We start from the raw sequence: 17,284 nt of genomic DNA, 5'->3' as shown, positions 1-17,284 counted from the left end.
GTGACAGCCCCCCCTGCAGCCGTGGGGCCCGCCGGGCTCTCAGCCCCGCTCAGGCCTTGAGGGCGGCACGGCCTCCCCGTGCTGCTGCTGGGGCTGCCAAGAACACCTCCCTCTCCCCTCTCCCGGCTGCAAGAAGGTGATGATGGCGTTGGGGACGCTCTTGAGGAAGCCGCCGCTGCCGCCGGGCAGTTGTAGAGCCTTCTGGGGATGGCTGAATGCTGTGTTCAACAAGTAAGAGTGAGTCGCTGGTTAATGATTAACTCTCAGATCCCTCAAATTCTCTGCGCGGTTTGTGAAGCGGAACAATCAAGTCCCTACGCTGCAGAAGACGTTTTCTGTCATTAATGCTCCTCTTCCCCCCCACCCCACCCCCATATTGCATGCTGCCTGTTGGCAAGGGGTCATTCCATATCTGCTTCCCCTGCCAAAGCCGTGACCTTCCTGAGCAAGGTGTGGGCTCTGCCCCTTCCCTGGAATGGCCGAGACAAGCTGGCCACATGGATCCCATCCCTAAATCCTGCTCTTCTTTGATCCCAAAACTCACCTTGACCAGTAGCACAGGTTTTTTTCCTTACAGACATGGAAGAGTTAAGCCCAGTTATATTTGTGTTCTTCTTTTTCTAAAAAGCATCTGCCACTTAAATTAAGAAACCTCACACCAGACGAAGCACCGCACGATCCAAAAATCACCCGTAAACCATTTCTAGTAAATCGCATCGTCCCTTCTCTGACCGCGCACATAACCAGAGATTTGCTGTGGAGCATTTTAATTACCCACGGAGTAACTGTGCCGCACTACAGCGGGCTGTGGGCGCTCTCTGTGTCCTGCAGGGTGGACCACGAGCGCATCCGAGCCGTGGGTCCCGACCGGGCGGCCTCGGAGTGGCTGCTACGCTGCGGGGCCCTGGTCCGCTACCAGGGCTCGCCCAAGTGGCAGCAGGACTACAACGCGCTCCCCACGGGGCCCCTGGGCAGGTACAAGATCGAAGCCATCAACGCCACCGACTCCTGCATCATGTACAGAGGATTTGACTATCTGGGTAATGTACATGTGAAAAATTCTAATGACTTGTATTTAAAATTTAAAAAGCTTAATAGGAATCAAATGGTTATAAAAATAGCAATATAATTAGAGTAATAATAATTTGGACAATTTGGATTAGGACAGTATGAGATTTATGGACAGTCCAGGTACGTTTTCTGGGCAAAATAAGCCTGAAAAAGGACCCACATTAAGAGAGGATTAACCCTTGAAGAAAACAACCTGTTGCATATTCATACAGCTCATCCATGATACATAAATTCCATTCACACACAGGATTCTGTCTGGGCAGGGTCAGCTTCTTCCTCTGGATCCTGACAGCATCTCCAGGGCTGAGGAGGCAGGAATTAATTTCTTCTGCTAATGGAGCAATAAATTCTCTTTCTCTGAAAGATTTGGGTGTCCTGTGGCTGCTATCTCAGTGCCAGTCCTTTCTTTAGAAAAAAGGATCCTATATAGCATAGTTTCTATTTTAACATTTTGTTAAAACTATATTTAACACACTACTTAAGAAAATTAATACAGTATGACTTTCTAACACAACACATATAACATTCATTGGAATATTTGCAAAAAGCCAATCATAAAATATGCATTTTTCACAGTACACACGGTGATTGTTCTTTATAGGTTTCATTTGAATTGCATCAAAATATGAATAATGGTGTCGTTTTCTCATTCCTTAGCTAGATACTGATGAATGATTTGTGGGTTTTTTCCCCCCTTTGCAAATATTTATCACTCCCCAAGGTTTTGCTGGAGGTTTGGTGTGAAGTGGAAAGACATTTGGAATTTCAGCTTTTACCCAAAGTGGCCATAGCACTAAGGAAGTGCCACAAGTTTTGATGAGGTCATAGCAAAAAGCACTATAAATATAATTTTCATTCTGCACCAAGGGATGAATTTGGTGTCTCTGAAGTCGTAATTCTTCTTATTCTCCAGGCATTTAGGATGTCTTCAAAGACAAATAAAAAGAAGATTCTCTTAAAAATAAGAGATTAATCAAATGTTTCAGGTGGTCTTTAAATAACAGAAACCAAAGTGGGAACAGGCTGTTTTATTTTTTCATAGCAAGAGACCCTGAATTTCTGGCATTAGCACTTTCTTAGCCAGAGTCATTGTTTATTACCCAAAATTGTGTAGGTTTTTGTTACTTGTCCATTTCAAAGCTCTTGAAATCTTACTGAAACAATTCAAACCCCGAGGTTTTCCTAAATCTGAAGAACCACAAAAGGACTGGAGAGTCATTGTGTGTTACAGCCCCACTGTATAAAGGAATGTGTTGCTGGGTGGTTTTAGGGGCAGTTATTAAATTGAGAATTTAACAACCAGCACAGGCTTGTTGGCATTCAGGAACACAAAATCAGGGAATGATTCTGTGCAGGGGCTTTTATTGAGGAGCTCTGGTGTCAGGGGTACAGACCCAAATCTGACTCTGACATGGGCTCAGGATGAACACGTTTTTATACCCTTATCATTATATAACTACATATTAATTACTAAACTTATATTGTCCTACTGTATACATTGATTTCATCCAAGCATGGATTTTGTCATTTCCATCAAACCCCCCAGCATAGTTTCTCATGATTCTTGTTACAATTAAACAATAATTATATCCAATCACCAATCATCGCATCTAACAATCCTATCATTTATCATAGTCATTAAATGATTATACAGGTGCAGCTTAACATTTTCCCAGGGCCTCCCAGGCCTATCCTTCCTTTCTAACTCCCCTGAATATTCCATGATTTTAGGAACATTTTATCCCTATACTGTCAGGCTGGTCCTGGGATTCTGGAGCAAACCCTGCCTTGTGCCTCTGCAGATGGCCTGGAGCACGTTACAGACATCAGGCTGGAGAAGTGCATGTACATCCAGGACGAGTGTCTGCAGAGGCTCAGCGAGACCAACAACCTCCAGAAGAGTCTGCAGCAGCTGAGAATCATCTCCTGTGGCAATGTCACAGACAAAGGCATCCTTGCACTCCACAAGCTGAGGTACGTGAGGCACTGAGTGCTCCCACAGCTCCCTCCCTCTGCTCGGTGGGATTGGGACTGTGCTGCCTGCAGGGGCTGTGGGGTGGCTGGGGTGGGCTCGAGGGTCAGTAATTGATGATCAGCTTGGCTGCTGTTCTGAGCCCTCTCTTGCAGCAGCTCTGTTTGATACAGTTTGACAGCGTCCTGCAGCTTTCAGTGCTTCTGCACCTCACAGCTTCCTGTCATTCCTCCCATGCCTCAGGGCCTGGGACAGACCTGGCTGCTCAGGAATGGGGTGCTGCTGGATACTGCAGATAAAAACCCCAGACACCCACTTCAGAAACAAATTTCCAGTAGAACCACTCAAAATACCAAAAATTCCAGTCACCATTTAAAATACTCAAAACAAATGCAGTAGAATAATTTCTCCAATTTCTCTGTCAGCAATTCAATAGCAGTTACCCATTTTCTTTTTGAATATTTACAGGAACCTGGAATATTTGTATCTGAGTGACCTTCCTGGGATCAGAGAAAAAGAAACAACTTTCCGTGTCCTTCAGCAGGCACTGCCCAAGCTGGAGCTGGAGCTGGATTTGGAATAAACACAGCAGCACATAACTGAGATGTGATTTCCTAGGATTTATCTTCTCTTGCATCAATGAAGTTGTAGACACCACTGTACTTGCAGTAAGCCCAGCTCTCCCAGTCCAGCCTCAAAGGTGTATGTGACCTTTGAAGAAATCATGCAATTCATTTTTATTAAGCTCAAACTCAGTGGTGGATCAAGAACAGACAGGGCAGGCCTCTGCATATAGGCATCCGTTTCCTGTTCTTCTAGGAAGCTCTGAATACCTCAGAAGTTCTCAGTATTTCATTGCACAGAAGCAGAGTGGCACTGGGGGAATGTTGGGGGGTGTGTGGTCAGTGCCCGGTGTCGGTGCTGTTCCCTCTGGGAGAATCTCACCCAGTAGGTGGGTGCTGGTGAATAAAAGAGGTTCTGGGTCTTTTTTGTGTTCTTCACACTTGGAGTTTTGTGTGGTTCAGCGATCTGCAGGCAGGGTCACCCTCTCAGGAGCACTGAGCTGCTGAAGGAACAGGGCTGTTTGTGAAGGAGCAGCAGCTCTTGGACACAGCCCTGAGCACATTTTTGCTGGGTGCTGAGGGACTACAGCAGTTCTGTGCAGCTCTGGAGGTGCAGCCTCATCCCTCTTGATAAATTAAAGTCATTGAGAATTGCTGAGGTTGGAAAAGTCCTCAGAGATCATGGGAGTCCAAGTGTTCCCCCAGCACTACCAAGGCCACCACTGCGCCGTGTCCCCAAGTGCCACATCCAGGCAGCTTTTCAATTCCTCCAGGAATGGTGAGTCCAGCACTGCCCTGAGCAGCTGGGCCAGGCTGGACAAACCTTTCCAGGAAGGAATTTTCCCCAATATCAAACACGAAGCTTTGTGGTGCAACTTGAGGCCGTTCCCTCTGCTCCTGTCCCTGTTCCCTGGAGCACAGCCCGACCCCCCCGGCTGTCCCCTCCTGGCAGGAGCTGGGCAGAGCCACAAGGGCCCCCTGAGCCTCCTCTGCTCCAGGCTGAGACCCTTCCCAGCTCCCTCAGGAATTCTCCAGCCCCTTCCCAGCTCCCTCAGGAATCCTCCAGCCCTTCCCAGCTCCGTGCCCTTCCCTGGACACGCCCCAGCCCCTCGATGCCTTTCTTGGGAGAGACTCAGAAGTGCCCCAGGATTGGAGGTGGAGCCTCACCGGTGCCAGCACAGCGGGAGTGGCTCATCCTCAGGGAGAGCTCAGCATTTTCACTCAAATCCCTGGGTCTAGGCTAGGGAAGGGCAGCAGGCAGCGACTCCAAGCAGTCAGAGGCACAGTGCTGGCTCAGAGAGGGTTTTCCATGTGTAAGGAAACAGAAGGCCGACAGGCACACACAGGACGTGGCATCTCTCCCACTGAAAGGGCTTTTACTGCTGTGGAACACAAAACGTACTGGCAAAACATTTTTGCTGTAAGTGTCAGTAAAAAGAGGATGTTCTTACCCAGTAGTGAAGTTTTATATAGCAAAATACCTCCCGTAAATTGGAAAAAGAAGCTACATTTCTTTTATTCAAAATCATCACAATATTATATTCTGAGATTCTACAAACAGGTAGAATTCCTGCCTGTGTCTGGCCAATGTTATAAATTACATTCATGATTAGTTTTGATAAAATAATTTCTGTAACTACAAGCAAGTACCCTCACTCTTGTCAGAAGCAGAATTCAAGGATGAAACTTGCAGGAGGAGCTCTGGAAAGACTAAAAAAACAGCAGGGATGTTTTTGCTCTGTTCTCCTGGTGCCTGTGGAGCCTCTGAAGCCCCCAGCAGCACTTGGAGACCTTTGAGCTCTGGAAGGGCAGGAGTGAGCCTGGTGCACCTCTGGAGCTGAGCCTCCCTGGAGCAGCCAGGCAGCCCCTCCCAGCCTGGGCTGCACCAACACAGCTTCAGCCCTTCAGCAGCACAGGCACAGCTCCTCACAGAGCAGGGACTGGGCCCAGCCTAAAGCACGAGGGACTCGTGTATTTGGCAAGGTGGAGCTCTCCTGTCAAGTCTGAAATGCAGGGACAGATAGGCCAGAGCTTTAAATTTCATACTGTAAGCACTGGGTTGGGGTAACCCTGACCCAGGAGGCAATCAGGAATGGAAGCAGAATGCATTTGCCTTTGTACACAGAACACTAAGATGAGCTTGGAGCTCTTTCTGCATCACTGGCATGGGCACAGGTGTGTTTTCTTCTCCTAGGGAATCCTCAACTGTTCCAGAGTGCTCTTCTCCATACCATGGAGAGAGGCTTTCTAGGAGGCAGTTTGAAAAAGGTGTGCTGCCAAAACTGAGGGTTAGGCTTTGGTCACTGTGCACAAGAGGGCAGGGGGCACTGAGTATTCATGGAACTCTCTACAGATGGGCAAAGAGTTGCAGAGCTGTCACACATTGTTGAGCACAGGGTGTTGCAGTGATGTTGCTTCAGAGCAACACCTTCCTCTCCATCAGTGACCCAGAGTAGAGGACAGATCACTCTGCACGTGCCAGAACTTTTAGTAATTTAGTTTTCCACTGTGTTTCCTCCATTTATAAATTCTGGATGACTTCAAACAACTGAGTTTTGATCGGCCACCTGGTCAGATGTTTGGGAAGTGGTACTTGGATTTCCTTGTCTTGCAGCAGTTCTTCTTGCTATCCAAAGCTGGGAGAACTTTGCTGCAGGTCAGCTGAGGCAGGTGCTGTAACTAAAGGAAAAGTTACACCATGTGTATTTGTTTGGAATGGGAATAAAGCACACATGGAATGAATTTTCACATGGAATATGAGCTATAAAACTATTCCTACTGTAATCCTGTACTTTCCAAGCTCAGATTCTGAGGTTTTATGACTGGACTTATTAAAGAATTCCATTAGGCAAAAAAAATATCCCAGGTCATAGAAATGGAAGAGGCCAATCAGTGTGACCCAGCATTGACACCCTGTAGCAGTTCTCCATCCCTCACCTCCAACTTCCCTGCCTGTTCCCAGCTCAGCCTTAGAGCTGCCATGGGGAATGTGGCTCCCAGGAATAAAGCACTGTGGAATGAGTTACATTGTGAGGCTGGATTTGGGGACTTGGGATGGAGTCTGGAAAAGCCAGAGCAGCAGGGAGACATTTGCTTGGCAGCTCGAGCTGCAGAAACACCCAGTGTTTGGGGTAATGTGTGGAACTGTCACAAACACAAGTGGTGTTTATTCCATCTCCATAATTCAGGATTAAAAAGCACCTGAGTCCTGAAAATTAAAGCAGCCAGTGAGAGGGTGCAGTTTGTCCAGCCCTCCTGCTGCTCTTTGTCAGGAATGCACATTCCTGGATGAACCTGTTTATCCCCAGTGCCCCACGGAGCCGCAGTGCAAAATCCACTTTGTACAAGTTACTCTTTAGCCAGGGGGGTGTTTTCTCCTCAGGACAGAGCCAAGAGCAGCCCAACACCCTCACCTGCCAGCACAGCCCACCCTGGGAGCCAACAAGAGAGCAGCCCCTCCTCGGGGAATAATAAATACCATGGAAGCTTACCCCTGGCACGTGCTTCCGAGTCAGCCTGGCTGGTTTCTGAGTGCTCTTCTTGTGCTCTTTGCCCAGCTCTGCTGGCTCCCTGAAGCTGTCAAAATAGGGGTGCTGCAGGAGCTGCTCACAGCTCTGCCTCTCTGCAGGGTCCATCCGAAGGCAGCCCTTGCAAAAGAGGGAGGATCACACAAAACACTCCTTACACAGCCCTGCACGATTCCAGCTGCTCCCCACAGCCCATGAGTATTCCCACATTTGGGAATACTTCATTCCCACAGGTACACGTGTTAGTAACTTTTTCATGCATTCTAAGAGTGGCTGTTCAAAGTCAGCATGGAGCCTGAGGAGCAGCTAATAATCCAACAATTACAAGAATTAATCATGGGATGGTTTGGGTTGGAAGGGACTTTAAAGATCATCTTGTTCCAACCCCCTGTCCTGGGCAGGGACACCTTCCTCCATCCCAGGCTGCTCTGAGCCCTGTCCAGCCTGGCCTTGGGCACTTCCAGGGATGGAGAATCCACAACTGCAGTAGGAATTGTGCCTCAAGGAACAGCTGCAGTCACATGGGGCAGCAAACCAGGTGTATTTCTCAGTGAATCTCTGGTAACTCAGTCCCAGACTCTCACACCAGATGATTTGTTTATCCCAGTGCTGGGCTCCTCCACAAGCTGGAGTTTCCTCACCTTCATGAGAGCCAGGGCAGAGTATGAAATATTGGGGAATTTCACTTCCAGTGGTTCCTGCAGGGAAAAAAAAACAGTAAATGCACTCATATTAGCAAACTTTTCATTCACCAGGTACCAAGACCCAGCTTTCCATAGGAACATGACCTGCTCCTCAAAAAATGCCTCCATCACTCCATGTTCTCAGAGGCCTGGCAGCTCTGAGGATGTGCCAGCAGAAATAGGGAAAAGCAGTAGAGTTTAAAGATTTTTGACTGCTTTTACACAGATTGTAAGTTAAAGTGCCATGAGAGGTTCATCCACCTCCAAATAATCTGGTGCACACTGGCAAAGTAGAGGACAAAACTTTTGGATAGGGAAAAAACACTGGACAGCAAAGGACAGGGAAGGGAGGGAAGGGAGGGAAGTGCAGCTGGAGGCAGCTCTTACCATGATCTCTGGGTCTGGAATTCTTACCCCACTGAAGAACTGGTTGGTGCTGAACACTTGCTGGTGCCTGGGAATGAGATCCCCTTCGACCAAGAATTTAAAAAAGAAAAAAAAATGGAGTAATTTGGATTTATAATTTGCTTAATTTTACAGTGCCTACATTGAATGTGGTTGTATCCTCTAACAAGGCTGATGCCACCCAAGACAGCACCTGAGGAGGTGGAGTATCACCAGGTGAGCCAAGGAAATGTCCTTTGTGACAATTAGTGTCCATTTGGGCCATCAGTGATCCCACACCTGTGAGACTGTGCTGAAGGGAAGGCAGGGCCACAAGTGTTCCAGCTTCAGGAGAATTTAACTCTTTTGGGTGAAATTCCCTTTGGACACTCCTGAGGGTGCTGTACAGGACAGAGCTGGAGCACAGCCCCACCTGAACCTGCTGTAGCTTTTCCCCAAGGCAGCATTTTTGAAGCTCAGAGCATCCCAGAGTGAGGAAAATGTTAAAATCAAATCCATAGCAAAGGAGCCAGTGAATGCCAACCCCACAATGGCACAGCTTCAGTCAAGGAGCTCTGCTCTGTGAACACTGCCTCACTCCAGCACCTGGATCCAACAAGCAATGGGAATCTCCTCTGGCTGAAACCCTGCCATTAAAAATAAATTATAATTGCCTAACACTGGCATTACTGAATTCTGGAGGATGAAGAATCAGTGATGAACTATTTTTCTAGCTAAGGAGCTTATCTGTTTAAAGCCATTATAAAACCTTTGTAGTTTTATAAACTGCTCAGTTAAAATTACAACTCTGTTCATTCCAGTAAATTTCAGGGAAAAGTGGGGGTTGTTTGTGGTCACCCAAGAAATCAGATTTTACACACCAAGACTGAAAAGAATCAATGGGACTGGATTAGTTTAAGTGTTATGGGGGATAATGACTCTTTTATTTAACAAACAAATTCTGAGTGGCTCCTAAATTCATTGATGAAAACCAAGAAACAAGTGGAACAGCCAAGCTGTGATGTTCACACTCCCCAGGCACTGACAACACTTCTGAGACCTCCAAAGCTGGGATGAATTCAATCCAGCTGTTCACAGACCACTGTGTTTGGTACCAAACCCTGAAACAAACACCTGGATCTTGTAAACCTTTATGCAAAACATTCCTGGCCCTTTCTGATACAGACACCTCATGTTTTCGTCTGTGTGGAGACAGCTGAAGTTGCTGTGCTCCCCCACCCCAGCAGGGACCAGGAGGGGCATCCAGTGGTCACCAAACACATCCCACATCTTTCCTAATCTGCCCTGCACCAGCCCCAGCTCCCCAGAGGGTAAGGACAGTGGAGGGACGGTTCCAGGCAGTCTGCAGGCAGTGATCCCAATTCTCATCCTGGCTCACTGTGAGCCTGTTAGCACATGTACACAGAACACCCAGCTCCTTCTTAGGGAAAGGAACCCCTCAAATAAAGAAGCACCTTCTAAAAGGAGAGATCTGCTGGGTAAATTCCCCCTGGCTACTCCCCATTCCCACCGCAGAGGGCATCCCTCCCGGGCAAGCTCCACCCAGGGCTGTGGGTGCCGGGACGCTCACCCAGGGTTCTGCGGATGAGGTACAGCTGGTCCACGTCTGACTTGCCCGGCCACAGGGGCAGCCCCGAGAGCAGCTCGGCGAACACGCAGCCGATGGCCCACACGTCCACGGGGGGGCCGTACTGGGTGTCCCCCACCAGCAGCTCCGGGGAGCGGTACCACCTGGTGGCCACGTAGTCGGTGTAGTAGTCACTGGGACCAGCTGGCTCGGGGTCAGGGCAGAGAGACACGAACACAGGAACGCGGGATCAGAGCCACGCACAGGAGCCATCTTCACTTGTTATATTTTGGGGCACCTCCTGGGCAGGACAGAACTGCAGGGGCAGGGTGAGTCACTGGCCACCAGCACAAACCGACTTTGGAAACGCTCAGGATCTGGTACAAATCAAGACAGTGTTTTCCTCCAAATGGAAATCAACACAGCTCCACAGCAGGGCCCTGCAGCAGCCAGTGGGCAGTTCTCAGAACCCATGTGATTTGTCTGAAGAGGAGCTAAAAAAACCCAGATTAGGGGGTTTATTTACAACGGAAAATGTGAAGCCATTGTTTGCAGAAGCAGCCAGAGGGGCTTTTCCTGCCAGGGAGCTCCAGCTGTGTCTCCAGCCCTGCACAAACAACGGCTGGGCAGCTCCGAATGCCCAAGGCCGACTTCCATCCCACCGTGCCAGCACCCCCAGCGGCCCAGCGGGGAGCTCCGTTTGTTTACAGATGTCACCGCCGTGTCGGGCTCCCTCCCTGAACGGTCTAGGAATCTCTACCCAGCCTTCAGCAGAGCTTCCCTGGGAAAACACACAGCTACCATCCAGGAGGATTTGCACTATGTCAGACCCAGACAGGTGAGGGTTGGAATGGCTCATGCCACACTCCCTGTACATGAAGAGTGCAGGTAAATTCACACTCACTCAGGATTCGAGCAAATCCAAAATCACAGAGTTTGATGACCGAGTGCTTCGTTATCAGGATGTTCTCTGGCTTCACGTCCCGGTGGATGCACTGGAAGAAGAAAAAGCAGCAAGGTTTAGAAGTATTTGACCCTCAGATAAATTCAGCTACACTCCCTTGTACACTGTGGCAGGCAGTTCTTCCTGCTGGAAGGATTTCTGAGCAGCAGGACAATGACCTGTCCACAGCCCACCCTTGGGGAGAGGCACTGTGCAGGCTCCCAGCTTCAGCTGCCAGCTCTGCATCCCCTGCACAAGATGGAGGCAGCTCCCTGAACCCCCTGGGAAGCTCCTGCTGAAAGGTTTTGCTGACAGAGCTCAGCACGAGCTCTGCTGAGCTCACATCCAGAGCTGTGTCCAGCTTGGGACCCTCCAGAGAGGGAAGATGTGACTCCAGTGAAGGGCCACTGAAATGGACAGGGCTGGGGTGTCTGACACCCAAGGAGAGGAGGAGGGAGCTGGGACCACCAAGAGAAGGCTCCAGGTGAAACTGTTCAGTGAGCATTAAATACCTGATGGGAAGGGGTAAAGGAGACTGAGCCAGGCTGTTCTTGGTGGTGCACTGAAAGGACAGACCATGGGCACAAAGTGAACACTCAGGAAATCCCATTTAAAGCTAACCAATTTATTTTATCTTTTTTTTACTGAGGGCATGGCCTGACACCCAAACAGATTGTCCAGAGAGTCTGTGAAGACTCCAGCCTTGGAGATACTGAAATCCTGACTGGAAAAGTTTCTGAACAGCCTGTTCTAGCTGAGGCAGCTTGATTGGAAAGGTTAGATGAGAAGATCTCCAGAGCCCCCTTCCAACATCAGCAATTCTGTGATTCTTTGGAGGCGACCTTGTCCTTCACAACAACCAAATTTGGGCTTGGCAAAGAATTTCTGCTGATCAAACTAACAAAACCTTTATTTCTTTTGTTCTACTCAACTCACTGGGGTCTCACTCACGTTTTCCCTCTCCCATCATCACCTCAGAGCAAACCCCTTGGACTTTCCTTGCCAAGCTGGTGGTAAATTATTGTGTCTCCTCCTGAGGACTGAAATGCTGCTTATTAAACCATTGTCATGGAGCTCCAAAAAGGGCAGCTGCATAAAACCTCATTACCTGGGATCTGCAGCAGCTCAGGCTGCAGCATCTCATTGTTCCCTCTGCTCTCAAACTCCACTAAATCTTCCACACTGAGCAGGGGAACAGAAAAAAAGACACAAACCAACAAATCTTGGAAGCAGGAGAGACCTGTGGCCAAGTTCCTGTGGCTCAACTGGATGTAATTCTCTCAGCAAAGACAAAACACCCACTCCAGGGCCATCTCCTGCCCCACTCTTAAATCTCAAATGTTGGCAGATGAACAACAATAAAGGCAATTAGAGCTAAGTTTGGCTAAGAAATTTCTCCAAAAGGCTCCTTCTCCTTCCCTGCTTCTTAAAATGTTCCCACTGATGTATCTGACACACACACACCTTGTGTCTCCCTCCAGAGAGCAGAGGAGGGAGTAAAAAGTGTTAACTGTGTCTAAGTTTTGAAATCTTTTCACTTCACTGGTGCCATGATTCAATCCCCTGCCAGTCAAGTGGACTTTCTGTGAAATCCAGCTGATGAGCTGGCAGGGCAGGTTCCTGAAGGGCAGCAGTAGTGCAGGGCCCAGGGAATCACACGAGGATCACTCCCACTCCTCCTGGAGGATTGTCTGAGGTCATCAGAGCAAATCACTCCCCGACAGCCAAGCCAAGGGGCCTGGGTGACAGTGAAGGCAGCTGGTGTGGGTACACACCAATATTTCAGATGTGTTTCCTGTTCAAAACAGGAGATTCCACCTGACTCCATCCCATGAAAGCTCTGGAATCAGGAAATGCCAACAGAACCCCCCTCTCTCCTCCAAGGCCACGTTCCAGCAATCATTGGTGCAGCTCAGGGGACTCACATTGTGTTTATGGCAGAAGTTCACAGCCTGCAGGGTCTGCCAGGTTATGCTCTTCACCAGATACTCTGGCACCCTGTTGGGAAAGCCACAGTTTTATTTTGGCCATTAATAATGAATTCACTATTTCAGGGGAAATGAGTGCTGACATTGTACAGGGATCTCTGAGCAAAACCATCAGGGAAGTCAGGAAACCTTTCCAAAGCCAGCCAGTGCAGCAAGAGCAGAGGATTTATGTCTGGGACCAGTGTCACAGCCAGCAAGGGCTGCCACTGTGACCACACAGCAAAGTGTGTGAGTCCATCTCAGACCCTGTCCCACAATTCCTGGCAGTCCTGAAATGCCAGCAGGAGTTTCTGCCTCAGCACCTCTCAGGGCTGGAGCTGCTGGAGTATCCATGGTACAGATACAGGGAATGCTGCCATGGCACTGCTTGTCCAGAGTGGAGAGGTGAAAAATGGGCCAGGGAAGGGTGCTGAGACCAGAGTATAAAGCTCTGCTTTGGTTTGGATCCCCCTCCTTCCCTCCCACAGCCAGCAAACACTTCCCAGCCCCCTCTCCTTTCTTTCTGTTACTGGGCAACAGTTCTTGAACTTCCTTGGCTGTCTGTAAAGATCTTCAAGAACCCCAGGAGAGGCAGGAGTGACAATCTTGACATTTTGCAACTCAAACACGATTTTATTTCACGTGTTTAGTGCTAAAAAGCTTCTGATTCACAATAAAGAAAAAAAATACCCCAAACTAAACCCAAACAATGTAAGCCTGAGTTACTCTTTCACACTTGGCTGTCAGTGGGTCAGTGACAAACTGCTGACACTGTGAGTAGATTCCTTCCAGAAACATCCCAGAATGATGGGAGTGCTGCTGTGAGAGCTTGAAAAGGGGATGGAGTTTGTCAAATGGGCTGGAATCAGCCCATTCCCACCCATCTTAACCTGACCACAAAAGACTTGACCATCTGCCCTAGCAAAGCTGAAAAGCAAAGCATGCAGCCAGCTGTTACATGTTCCTTCACACTGAAGTTGTTCTGATCAACAGGCAGCAAATGGGAGGCATTTCCTTCAGGAAAGTTTTCCACCCCCTCTTCAGATTCCAGGGAACAGGTTCAAAGTGGGGTGGCAGCTGCTGGGCAGCTCACAAAGCTGTCAGCTTTGTCACATGCTGTCAGCATGCTCCTTTCTCCTGGAGAAAGGGAGTAAATAACAAAGCTCTTGTTTACTCAACCCCCCGTGCTGCAGGCGAATTCACAGCCCCAGGCCTGTGAAACGATTTCTGGACTTCTGCTTTAGCATTTCCCCAGCACCAAGGCGCCTGGATAATTAGGGACAGAGGGAGTGGCGTTTACAAGGTGTGGACAGAACAAACCCTGTGTGGGGCTCACACTTGGTGCAAGCACCTGTTATTAGAGGAGTTTTGCAGAGAGGGGCAGGCTCAGCTCTTGGGAATTACTCCTCACTCAGAGTGTTCAGAAGTGTAGATGTGGTACGTGGGGACAACGGTTTAGTGGTGAACACGGCAGTGCTGCACTAACAGTTGGACTCGATGGTCTCAGAAGGCTTTTCCAGCCTAAATGATGCTCCAAGTCCCTGGTTCTGCGTTTGGGTGCCCAGTGCCCACAAGGATGGGAGCAGTGGAAGGAGCAGCTGCTCCCCAGCCCCAGGTCGCTGCTCCCCCGGCAGCCAGAGCCCACCCAAACGCTCGGCTCGGCGCTCCCGTCTCCGCGGGGAGCGAGGCTGAGCGAGAACGCGGCTCCCACGCCGCTCCTGTGCCAAACCACAGCAACAGAGACAGTGCCGGGCACTGGGCTGAGAAACCTCTCCTGTGATTAATGACATTGCTCTGAAAAGCCACAGGGCAGCAGCACGGACACCCCGCCCCTGTGCACTCACCCGCGGGGGTGCCTGTCCAGCTCCTGCAGCACGGTGTGCTCGCAGTACTCGAACACCAGGTGCAGCCGCCGCTTCCTCCTGAACACCTCCAGCAGCTTCACCAGGTTGGGGTGCTTGAGTTGCTGCAACACACAGGAGGTGGGCTGGTCAGGGACTGCACAGGGTGAAGGTGTGGGGGACAGATCTGTTCTGCAGGGTCACAATTCCTTAAGGTGAACCCTTTCTACAAGCACAGCTTAGCTACAGCTCAGCCTCTGTGTACTTATTTTGGGAGCTGACCTCCATGGGTGGGCAACAAGCTCTGCCCAGTGCTCCATCTAGCCCTGTCCTCTGGCACTGGGAAGCCCCAGTATCCCCACTGACCCTGGATATTGGGAAGGGATTCTTGGCTGGGAGGGTGGGCAGGCCATGGCACAAGTGCCCAGAGCAGCTGGGGCTGCCCCTGCATCCCTGGCAGTGTCCCAGACCAGGCTGGACAGGGCTTGGAGCAGTCTGGGATGGTGGAAGGTGTCCCTGCCATGGCAGGGGGTGGAATGGGATGAGCTTTGGAATCCCTTCACACCCAAACCATCCTGGGATTCTATGGTTTCAAGAGTCTGCAAACTCCCATTCCACGTCCCTTGGCCCCTGGCCACAAAAATCCCTTGGTCTGCAAGGTGTTCACTGGGCAGAAAAATGATTTATCAGGCCCATAATTTTCTACTGATCTCACTCCATCTCTGACAAACAGGAGTTGCCTAAGCAAGGAAGTGCCTCAACAAACAAACAAACAAACTGTCACTATTTACAGAGAAAAAGCTGAAAGGGTCAAGCAGGTCTGCACTTGTTAAAGTCAACAGTGCCCCAACACAGATCCTGCTGAGCCTGGCTGTGGTGGCTTTGGATCCTTAAGGATGATGCAGCTCCCAGCTGCTTTACAAGGGACTTCTGCCATGATTATTTTCCTTTTCAATTGTTTAATATCTTAAATCTTAATGTAAATCTTGCATTATTCACTGAAATAATATAGCTTTGTGTCCTGTGTTTACTTTGGATGGGAGAAAAACTTTGGCTGCTTCTTCCAAAATGTTACCTGAAAATAATTATGCTTTTTCCTAGATGATTGCTTTCCTAGGATAGCAGGTGTGCAAATCACTGGAAAAAGCGCTAAAGGGACACTTCCCATTTCTTGGAACACAAAGCTGAGGTTACTGTGTGCCATCACCCAGCAGCAAGTTTGTAACAAAGAAAAGGAAATATTTTTTTTCACACAACACATTCCTAAAGCCTCAGGACACTATGGAGACCAAATGAACACACGAGTTCCAAAGAGATGGGACAGAGTCCCAAAAATCTGCAGATGGATGAAGCAACAGGCACAGCCTCTGCTGCAGAATCCTTGCCCAGAAACCGGGAGTGGGAAAGGAAACCTTACCCGATCCTCTCCTCCTTTCTCCCGGGTCTCTCCTCATTTCTGCATGCTGGATAGACCTGGGTGGGGTGTGACCCACAGCAGATGCTCCTGTGCTTTAATTTCATGGGGAAAATAAAGCCAGAGGCTGAAGGAGTAACCCATTTCTGAAGGAGTAACAAATTTCTGTGTGAGGATGAGTTCTCACAGAGAGGTCAGGAAAGGATCAGCAAAGACAAAGCTCACTGGTGCTGGTTCTGCTGCCACTTCCATGTGGAATACCCGACCCTACAGAGCCCCTTGCATTCAATCCACAGCTGGATCCTGCACATCCAGGGGCTCAGAAAGGGCGTTTGAAGGAGGAGCTGGGGCAGATTTATCAATTGTGGAGCAGCGAGAGCTGTGTCCCCTGGCTATTCCCCTCCTCACGCTGTCTAGCCTCATTTTTTGCCCATGTGTTTTATATTGGCTCCAACTGTTCTGGGGAATCTCCCGGACGCAGAGGGGTCTGTGACACACTCCAAGGGCAGAGCTGTGCCCACACCGGCCAGGACATCGCTGGCTCCATGTGGGACAGAGCCTGGCTCAGTCCCTCCGCGCAGGGCACACCGTGACCGCGCTGATGCTGCTCTGCAAAGCCACCGGCACCTGGCGGCTGCTCATGGCCGTGCCTCGGCTCCCACCTGCTCCTGCCTGGGCTGGCCAGCATCACCCGGCATTCCCTGGCACTGGCTTTCGCCCAGAGGAACGCACTGACCTGGGCACTTCACGGAGCTCCTTCACACCCGTCTCTCTGCTTCCCCCCTCACCTCACTCATGCCCCCACGCCCCGTCTCTTCATGGCTGCCCTCACACCCCGTCTCCTCACGACGCCCCGTCCCCTCAAGACGCTCTGTCCTCTCCTCGCTGTCCTCACACCTTGTAGCCTCACGATGTCCCTTCACGGATGTCCTCACACCCTGACCCCTCACGACCGACCCCGGCAGCGCCCTCAGGGCTCGCCGCTCCCCGCCTGGGCTCGCCATGGCGGGCACAGCCCAGCGGGGTCCGTCCCGCCGCGCCCGCCCACCTTGAGCATGCGGATCTCCCTCAGGGCGATCTTCCGAATCACCGGGTCCTCCTCGGACTCCTGGAACTTCTTGATGGCCACAATCTGCCCCGTGTCCTTGTTGCGGCACTTGAAGACGACGCCGTAGGAGCCCTCCCCGACTTTGCCCAGCTTCTCGTAGCGCTCCATGGCCGGGCGGCCCCGCCGCGCTCCGCCGCCGCCTCAGCGCGGAGCCGGGGCGGGCCCCGGGCGGGGGAGTCTCCCCGGCGGGCACGGCCCCAGGAACCGCCCCGGGGACACCGTC

The 17,284-nt window shown here is 50.3% G+C and overlaps 2 protein-coding genes across 5 annotated transcripts; one reads left to right on the top strand and one right to left on the bottom strand.

Annotated features, from left to right (window-relative positions):
- Positions 1–88: 88 nt before the first annotated feature.
- Positions 89–4,028, top strand: DMAC2L (distal membrane arm assembly component 2 like). 2 transcript variants are annotated; one of them, XM_009101597.4, is made up of 4 exons: positions 89–231; positions 832–1,040; positions 2,874–3,045; positions 3,512–4,028. In XM_009101597.4, the coding sequence occupies exons 1-4, from the start codon at positions 140–142 to the stop codon at positions 3,624–3,626; spliced, it is 588 nt and encodes a 195-aa protein (XP_009099845.1). In that variant the 5' UTR covers positions 89–139; the 3' UTR covers positions 3,627–4,028. The 2 variants fall into 2 exon arrangements, with proteins under 2 accessions (XP_009099845.1, XP_018762581.1); XM_018907036.3 differs by having other exon boundaries at positions 2,828–3,045.
- Positions 4,029–4,965: 937 nt separating this feature from the next.
- Positions 4,966–17,205, bottom strand: CDKL1 (cyclin dependent kinase like 1). 3 transcript variants are annotated; one of them, XM_050975503.1, is made up of 9 exons: positions 17,002–17,205; positions 14,543–14,664; positions 12,657–12,729; positions 10,693–10,783; positions 9,792–9,992; positions 8,204–8,286; positions 7,775–7,831; positions 7,098–7,253; positions 4,966–6,285 (listed from the first exon to the last, which is right to left on the bottom strand). In XM_050975503.1, the coding sequence occupies exons 1-9, from the start codon at positions 17,167–17,169 to the stop codon at positions 6,178–6,180; spliced, it is 1,059 nt and encodes a 352-aa protein (XP_050831460.1). In that variant the 5' UTR covers positions 17,170–17,205; the 3' UTR covers positions 4,966–6,177. The 3 variants fall into 3 exon arrangements, with proteins under 3 accessions (XP_050831460.1, XP_050831461.1, XP_050831462.1); XM_050975504.1 differs by having other exon boundaries at positions 8,231–8,286; XM_050975505.1 differs by lacking the exon at positions 9,792–9,992.
- Between the last annotated feature and the right edge of the window lie 79 nt (positions 17,206–17,284).

The sequence above is a fragment of the Serinus canaria genome, chromosome 5 (genome assembly GCF_022539315.1).
Source record: "Serinus canaria isolate serCan28SL12 chromosome 5, serCan2020, whole genome shotgun sequence".
NCBI lineage: Eukaryota > Metazoa > Chordata > Aves > Passeriformes > Fringillidae > Serinus > Serinus canaria.
The sequence above is the reverse complement of the archived record's forward strand: the minus strand, read 5'-3'. Positions and strand labels throughout refer to the sequence as shown.

Coding starts and splice junctions, on each gene's coding strand:
- DMAC2L (XM_009101597.4), top strand. CDS start 140: ATGATGGCGTTGGGGACGCTCTTGAGGAAGCCGCCGCTGCCGCCGGGC. Junction 1,041..2,873: donor CAGAGGATTTGACTATCTGG/GTAATGTACATG, acceptor GTGCCTCTGCAG/ATGGCCTGGAGCACGTTACA. Junction 3,046..3,511: donor CTTGCACTCCACAAGCTGAG/GTACGTGAGGCA, acceptor GAATATTTACAG/GAACCTGGAATATTTGTATC.
- CDKL1 (XM_050975503.1), bottom strand. CDS start 17,169: ATGGAGCGCTACGAGAAGCTGGGCAAAGTCGGGGAGGGCTCCTACGGC. Junction 10,784..12,656: donor ACTTCTGCCATAAACACAAT/GTGAGTCCCCTG, acceptor TTCTTCTTCCAG/TGCATCCACCGGGACGTGAA. Junction 7,254..7,774: donor CTGCCCTGGCTCTCATGAAG/GTGAGGAAACTC, acceptor CTCTTTTGCAAG/GGCTGCCTTCGGATGGACCC.